Source organism: Pocillopora damicornis, chromosome 2 (genome assembly GCF_964200805.1).
Source record: "Pocillopora damicornis chromosome 2, jaPocDami1.2, whole genome shotgun sequence".
In the NCBI taxonomy this organism is placed as follows: Eukaryota; Metazoa; Cnidaria; class Anthozoa; order Scleractinia; family Pocilloporidae; genus Pocillopora; species Pocillopora damicornis.
In genome coordinates, this window is record NC_142671.1 from 77,407 (window position 1) to 85,824 (window position 8,418).

The window sequence follows — 8,418 nt, forward strand, 5'->3', positions numbered from 1 at the left end:
CTGAAAGAGACAAACAGTTTTAAATGGACTGCCCTTACGAAATGTAAAAAAAAAATATATATATATATATATATAAAGATCGAAAAAATATGAGGTTTCGGACAGACTGAGAATAATGTAATATACCTTCTAGTCCTATATATTACTAAACAAAATTTCGAAATTAATACCTCCCAATCATGGCGGTCAACAACAAGTTCGAACCAGAGCCCTGCAGTGCAGGAATCTTGTTGAGCGTAAAAGTTGTGGTCACTGAAACATTTGTGGCCGTGGTGCTCCACAAAATAATTTCAAAAGAAAAAAGCAGCAACAAGATCAGCGAAAATAAGTATGGCTGCTACTCAGCCCTGACTAATAGCTATTTAAATACGGTATGTACTCGATTTTACACCGCAGATGGAAGCGAAACAACCAGTAAACGCAAGCCTTTAATGGACCCGTATCCAAGCGGAAGAATGCCATTTATTTGAGGTCTATGATAAAAACATATTTGCAAAAGCGGTAGAACTTGCTAAAATGCTGGAACGTTGGAGCTTAAAAGATGTTTCTGCTTTGCAAATGTTTAACCCTAATTTTTGCCGCTGATTTAGCAAATAAGGTTTTAAATCCGACGCCGCCCTTGAATAGACGTTACATCAGAAACGTTCATAAATTAGTAAACGTCGCAGCGGTTCATCGAATTAATAAGGAAGTGTTAATATGTTTGTTTATGTTTTCAGTGGAAATTACTTGGGATGGGATTGGTTGGATCAAAGGCAATGTGGGTCAAACAGGATTTTACAGAGTCAACTACGAACAAGCGCAGTGGAGTGCACTAGCAAATCAAATGGATACCGATTACACAGTAAGTAACCTAATTGTTCTTGTTCATGGTGACGATCTTTATGGCATTGGCAATGTTATATGTTGATGATACTTTATTAAATTTTTGGAAGAAATTTGACGTAAAGGATCGTGCAGGACTGATGGATGATGCGTTTAATTTAGCCAGGTAAATAATTATTTACTTTTCTGAAATGTATTTGAACGTAGATGACATAAAACAATAACAAAATTATACTGCGGGTTTTTTTTGTCGAACGAGGTTCCCAGCTAAACGAAAAGCGGAAGGAAAGGGCGTTAGATATGAGGAGTGTTGCAATTATTTGGAGGGATAGACAATGTAATTTACTATGCCATTCGACGCAGGTCAGACAAAGCTTCGATTGGTGAGGGATATGACGTTTTCTTCAGAATCAGTTTAGCGGCCCTATTTTTTTAGTGCATTTAAGTATGTATTAGTAGCATAGATAGAGCCGTGAAATATTGCACTTTTGGAGAGCGAAAGTGAATTTGCATCTACGAATTGACCGGGAAAACGTGGTTACTTTTTATTGGAATTTTACATCTGTTGGAGAAATCAAAAGGATTTATTAAACTAAATTCATTTTAATTTTTATCCAGGGGGGGTTATATCAAGTACACTATTCCGCTAGACTTCACCAAATACCTGGTAGATGAAGATGAATATGTACCGTGGAAAGCAGCCAGCCATAATCTTGGCTTTATATCAAGAATTGTGCCACAATCAAGCTCTGCCTATAAGTACCTAGAGGTTTGTACATGTCCAGTAATGAACTGAGTCAAGGGTAGCCGATGTTGGTTTGTTTCCTTGCAAGTGTAATTACTCATTAAAAGTCTTTAAGACGGTAGCAGGTAATTTAGTGTTAACAACTGGGTTGAAAACGTAAATTAGCCACCGTAAAGGGTAAAAAAGCTGACGTTTCGAGCGTTAGCCCTTCGTCAGAGCGATTAGAGGAATTGTGGGTTGTGTGTGGATTTATATGTAGGAAGTGGAGCTACGCCATTGGTGGGAATGTGGTGACGAGAAAACAGGAATAAATTAGTTGAATGAAAAGCGCTCGTTGATTCCGTGGGGATTAAGGGTGCCGATTTGGAATATAAATTTTTGTTCTAGTGTTTTACGGCTTTCCGAACTGCCTAGATGTAAGGAAAGGCCGCAAACTGCCATATGCTGTTTAGAATGATAAGGAAGATTAAAGTGTCTAGCGACTGGTTTGAATGCGTCCTTGTCATTTCTTTCCACATCGCGAAGGTGTTCTCGGGTGACCGATTCCGAGAACACCTTCGCGATGTGGAAAGAAATGACAAGGACGCATCCAAACCAGTCGCTAGACACTTTAATCTTCCTTATCATTCTAAACAACATATGGCAGTTTGCGGCCTTTCCTTACATCTAAAACACCAGAACAAAAATTTATATTCCAAATCGGCACCCTTAATCCCCACGGAATCAACGAGTGCTTTTCATTCAACTAATTTATTCCTGTTTTCTCGTCACCACATTCCCACCAATGGCGTAGCTCCACTTCCTACATATAAATCCACACACAACCCACAATTCCTCTAATCGCTCTGACGAAGGGCTAACGCTCGAAACGTCAGCTTTTTTACCCTTTACGGTGGCTAATTTACGTTTTCAACCCAGTTGTTAACACTAAATTACCTGCTATACTCTCCCACCGACGCAGCACCACAGTTTCTTTAGAAACTTACCTCTTTAAGACGGTAGCTCGCTAAATTCCCAGCCATCTCATTTGCGAAAGTTTTTGTCCGTTATCAAATCGACCATTTAGAAATCAATTATGTCGCACATAAGATTTTACATCTTCCTGTGCACTCTTCTAAAACCGAGGCGCGAGCGTAACGTGAATGAAAGCCATTAATACAACGTAGAATGGAACATCATGCATGTCATTCAACAGCCATCCCCACCGCATGTTCCCAGTCTCATTTAAAAGCGATTTTCATAATTATTTTAAGAGATCGGGAAAAGACATTCATAAGTTCAGTGCCACGAGGAGATGGGGTCACTAGTCCTTAACTTTAGCTCTAATCTTTAGAACAGTTTAGATTTCTCTTCAGGAGAAGAAGAGTCACTAACTCCATTTAGGTGTGGCCTGTTTAAAGTCGTGTTACAATTTGTATTGATATCCCTTACTTATTCTCCTTTTGCGTGCATTTTTTTTATTTCTTACATCCCGGTATTTATCAGCTAGTTTTTAGTCTTAGCGTAGTGTTCTTTTATGTGAGGACCCTTTTGTACTTAATTGTGACGGTGGTTTCCTCAAAAAAGATAATTATTATAATTAAAAAGGATATCTTTGAAGGATATATTTGTCGTTAAACATGATTAATGATTCAATTAATTGATAAATGAAAGGGCCAGTGTTAGGGTTGGGGTTTTCCTCTACCCCAAGACATACATTAATGTGTTTTTAACTGCTGTTCTGTTGCAGAAATATCTCCAGCATCAGGTCATGAAGCAATACCAGAAGCTTGGCTTTTCAGACACCGGAGATCACCTTGAAAAGTAAATTTGAGATTTCTTATTTTAAGTTCCATCATATCTAATTCATTCAAGCTTCTGAATGAGCTCTTATCTTGGGAGCAAATGAAAGCTAAAGTATAATGCTAGTTAAAAACTTAAGAGTCATCAATGTCAACTGAGAATTAACCAAAGACCAGGGTCGGCCAGGGTTTTTGGGTATTCGGTATTCAGGGGCGTTTTAAATCGGGTATACGGTATATTGCAGCTTAAATATGGGTATTCAGTATATCACTTTCTTTGAATTTCAGGTATAAAGTATTCAAAGCTTCGATTATTTTTGGGTATATTTGGAGGAATTTGGGGTATTTTGGGGTATTTTGTCGATTTTTTTTCGGGTATATTGGTATTCCACTACCCCCCCTGGCCGACCCTGAAAGACCGCTAAGTCAATATATGCTAATAGTTGAAGTTTCATGCAAAAAAATAAACGAGCCACGATGTAGTGTAAATTAATGATTGATTAGCTCGGGTTATTTCACTTTTGCTAGACTGTACTCTGTTTGTGTGTCGAGATTCGGTTTAAGCTCGATGAAGTATGGCATTTCTTTATTGAGTTTGCACAACTTTTTTTGACACCTCCTCAGGACTGAGAAGTACTTTATTTTCCCTTGACAATGATTCTGTTACAATATCTAAACGCTGTACACAGATAGGAATCTGTGCGTAAAACTCAACTCAGTTGTATGCTGATTAGCAAGTAAAATCCAACTGGAATTCATGAAGTGGCGTTAAAAACCAATTGATACGATAAACTCTATTAGGATAGTTGCTGTTTATTTCTCGACTTTTTCCTATTGGTATGCCTCATTTTTCAGGTACAAAAGAGGTATAGCACTCACTAAAATGTGCGGCGCTGGAGAACCCTCGTGCCTCAAGAATGCATCAGATTACTTTAAAAAATGGAAAGAGGATCCCATCAGTAATCCGTAAGTTCAGTTGGTTTAGTCAGAAAATTAAATGATCGTTAAATGAAGACGAAATGGTCAATTGTTGAGGTTCCTTGGACTTCATCTGGTTTGGTAATTAAGTAGTTTTCTCTAAAGGCACGTCATTGCACGAGGTTAGCCCAAACCCTAATGTGAATGAGACCAAAACAATTAACGGTTAGTAGATTCACACTCGATTTGACTGGTGCGGTAGGTGATTAAACTGTCAGATTGACGAACAATTCATTAATCGATCTTTCTTACGTAGCTGAACTTCAATAAAATATATTCATTGTAGCAGGACACGTTCAGCCTCAAACGATAGTTTTGTAACAATGTCATGGGGTCGGTAATAAGCACACACTTACATGTTTTAAGGAGAATACTTACAGAAAAGCTCCAGGCTCTTTTAGAAGTTCTTTTAATTCTTGGAACTTTGTTACCATTCGACGATTTGCTTGATTCATTAACAATTTTTTTTCCAGCGTTCCGGCCAATTTTCGTTCACTGGTTTACTTTTATGGTATAAAAAACGGTGGGGTAGAGGAATGGGACTTTGCTTTTAAACAGTTTCAAAAGACAACTGTGGCGAGTGAGAGAAGAAAGATCTTGTATGGTTTGGCTGGTGCTAGTGAGCCCTGGATTTTGAGCAGGTTAGTGTGGTATTCACCATCGGGGTCGCTTCCACAAACAAATCTCTTTGTTGAAGAATATCCACCCCTTAGGTATTAAATCTTATTCAAGAAAATTTATTGAGAACATAACGAAAATGTTAATGTTTTGATTGTAATACGTCTAAGCAATAGGCAATAAGTTTTGTTTTAAATGCGCTTTACTTGGTTAGATAGGCTTATTATTGTCTAGACCATATGCTCGCGAGTGAGTAATGTTTTGCGTTTCGCGGATCACGTCTTCTTTCAGGCTTACCATCTCGTAAGTAGTATTTCGTTTCGTTCCGTTTGGTTTAGTTTCCTTTATTCAAATCTTATTGTTTTCATTTTAGTCAAACCAGATCATACGAATCAGAGTAACCAGTTCGTAGAGGTGTCGAGTCGAACATTTATCTACATGATGATATGTGCTGATCAGCGTGGGAAAAACATCCTAAAAAAACAACAACAAAACAAGAGAAGGCGGACAGAAGCTCTCTGTGTGTAAACCATGATAGATTGGAGCCCTTTGACTTTTAAGAAAAAAGATTGGAAATTTACCATACTCTATTTCGTGCATTCCAGTTTTATTTTTAAGTTCAAAACTTCTGAATTGAATTTGCTTTTACTTTTAAACAAAATGAGAGAGATAGTCAATTTTGGACGTGGTAGTGAATAAGAGAAAGATGTTTTTCTCCTTGTCACGAGCGTGAGACAGAATAAACTCCGAGTCCCCTTAAGGAGTCGAAACTCCGCGCTTCAATGCTCTACCACTGAACCACAGAGACTCGACGGTGATTTAAACCATGACAAGGTTTCTTTGTGACAAGCTTCCCGCTTACAGCTAGGATCAGCAATGTCAATTGAATTGTTAAACCTGTCATGAAAATTATGTATTTCATAGTGCACGGATGATTCTTCTGTTTATCATTCGTAATTACAAGCGAAGTCTACGAATTGAAAGTATATTAATGGTATCGCTGTTGTAGCGCACTATGTGAAATAATTATCCGTCATGTTAAAGGCGAACTCAGCAATGATTTTATTTCAGCCTATCAAACCTGTATGAACAGCTACCTTTCTTACGCGACCAGCTAATTCCTTTTTAGGATTGTTGTTGTAACACCATCTTAACACTGTACTCTGCGATGAGAGTTACTCGTAGATGAAATGCACTCCATACGAACCGTGAACTAGTTTGACTGTAAGGGCTCTCCGTGCGTAGTTTCCGTAACGTTTAACTCTATGTTATGACTGAGATTTTTGTTTGTAAATCACATCTTTTTATTGAGACTTTCCAATGTTTTTTCATGGTCAACTGGGTGATGGGGCTGGGGGCGGGATCTTGCAAATCACACTGTAATTTGCTTGAGAGTGCAGGGTACTCACGGGTTTTCACTAAGCATAGGTTATACAGATTTTACGGTCATAACATTGTAACGCTGTTCCCAGAGTAACACAGTCGATTTCACTTTGTCAATGAATTGTCCTTTTTTTTCCAAGGTACTTGCAATACTCGATCACTCCAGACAAGATTAAGTCACAAGACATTTCCAGAGTTTTATCATATGTGGCTAACTACAACCCTAATGGACGGCAGTTAACTTGGCAGTTTCTCAAACTGAACTGGGCCATGATTAAGGAGAAGTAAGAAGTGAATTGTATCATATCATGAGTTGAAACGTGATGGGTATAGTTCTGACAACTATTTGTACCCATGTTACGCGTGAAACTAAAATGTAATCCACCTATTGATTCCTCTCTCAAGGTTTGGTGGTGGTTTCTTTTCCATAACGAGTATAATCCTCAGTGTGACATCAGGATTTTCCACGGAGTATGAACTCGAAGACGTAAGTTAATAAATTCACTCAAATTCACCAGTTATGGGTCGAAACTTGGAGAATATTTTCCCTCTTTCATCGCGAAAAGAGTGGAGAATGTAATGCACGGATATGTCAAAGTTGGCTTTATAAGAGATCGATAACTGGGAAGGAGGATGTTAGTGAGCCCACCATACTTAGTATTCATCTGCCTCATCTACTTCTGTAAGAATTGCAGTCGAAGAGGAAAAGTGGGGCGAGAAAGGTATCATGAGGTAGAACTGTGCCGTAATGGTTACCGAAAAACTATTGACCCCTACAAGTAAGGCCAACAAACGCAGAGAACCCGGCTAGATGCTTGTATTACGTTTATAATTTCTTTTAATTTCCTTCATGCCAGCTTATCACTGTTTTTTTTTTCCATTCGTGCAATTCTGCAAAGCTTAGCTCAGATATTTCGAGCACTAAAACCGGCCACTAAATACCTATCCCCTAAAAAATGCCCTTAAAGAAAGCTTAAATTACTCTTAGTAGGTAGAGGCGTACAAAGACAATTGAATTAAGTTTTTTCTTGTGTTTTTAATCTCGTTCAGCTAAAGAAGTTCAACCGGATGCACTCTGCTGGGTCAGGAACGCGAGCACAACAACAGGCTGAAGAGGGTGTCATGGCAAACATTCAGTGGCGCAAAGAAAATGAACAGGATGTGGCGAAATGGCTTAAAGATTTTCTTGTAAACAAAAACATAACACTCAACTAGAGGGCGCTTTTTTTTCTTTGGAGTATTTTCATTACAATATTTTAGGATAACATTTTAGTGGTTATCAGTTCGTTACATCATTGATATTTCAGTGGTGTTGGTGCTTCTTTAGAAAATAGTTCAGTGACACGAATAACAGCTGGTTATAGCCTAAGAAGAGAATCGACTTAAGAATTGCACAGCACCTTTTACAACCGTTGTCTTAACGACCAATTCCTGAAATTTAGGGGAAATGTCTACGATACTTGAAAGTTGATGTTTGCAGTTTAGAATTGATATCTAATGAGGAAATGTGAGATTATATTAGCAAATATTAGGGGATATACTCACAATCTCAATTGAGCGTTCAGTGGTGTCTGTACGTGTTTTATATGACGAAGAAAATGGAGTCAACACGTCCTTAAGACATCGTAGTTTTCCTTATCAAGAGCAGCGAGCTTATATCATAAACGTATTTTCGTAAAAGATCAAGATGAAAAATGCCCCAAACTTGTCTACATATGGACATTTCTTTCAGTTGTGCGTTTCATTGCATGATCTACCCAGTTAAAGCTTTGTTTAGAGTCGGTAACAACTAGAGAGCGAGTGACATTACATGATTTTTTGGTCTTTGGGATTCATGAATCATTTTTTATGTTTAGAAAAGGTAAGCACCAGGTTAGGGTCATGCTTTGCCTTAGCTTTTTCTTTATGCAGCTACATGTTAAGTGTGTTTAAGATACAACTCGCGTTATTACTCGTATCTCTTTAATTATGATTGTAATTTCATAGAAATTCTCCTTGGCATTCTAATAAACTTTGTACTGGTGATTGCATGCAGTTGAATTAATTTGAGTTGAGTACTTCTTTGACTTAAGGGGACTCTCATGGGTT

The 8,418-nt window shown here is 38.0% G+C and overlaps 1 protein-coding gene across 1 annotated transcript in view; it reads left to right on the forward strand.

Moving 5' to 3' along the window:
- Positions 1-8,355, forward strand: part of LOC113685047 (glutamyl aminopeptidase) — a 28,615-nt gene extending 20,260 nt beyond the window's left edge. The window contains exons 13-21 of the mRNA XM_027202498.2: positions 720-844; positions 936-991; positions 1,444-1,594; positions 3,300-3,373; positions 4,207-4,317; positions 4,803-4,970; positions 6,471-6,614; positions 6,736-6,817; positions 7,381-8,355. Of these exons, the coding sequence (XP_027058299.2) occupies positions 720-844; positions 936-991; positions 1,444-1,594; positions 3,300-3,373; positions 4,207-4,317; positions 4,803-4,970; positions 6,471-6,614; positions 6,736-6,817; positions 7,381-7,545 (1,076 nt within the window). The 3' untranslated portion in view covers positions 7,546-8,355. The remainder of the gene's footprint in view (positions 1-719; positions 845-935; positions 992-1,443; positions 1,595-3,299; positions 3,374-4,206; positions 4,318-4,802; positions 4,971-6,470; positions 6,615-6,735; positions 6,818-7,380) is intronic.
- The last annotated feature ends 63 nt before the right edge of the window (positions 8,356-8,418 follow it).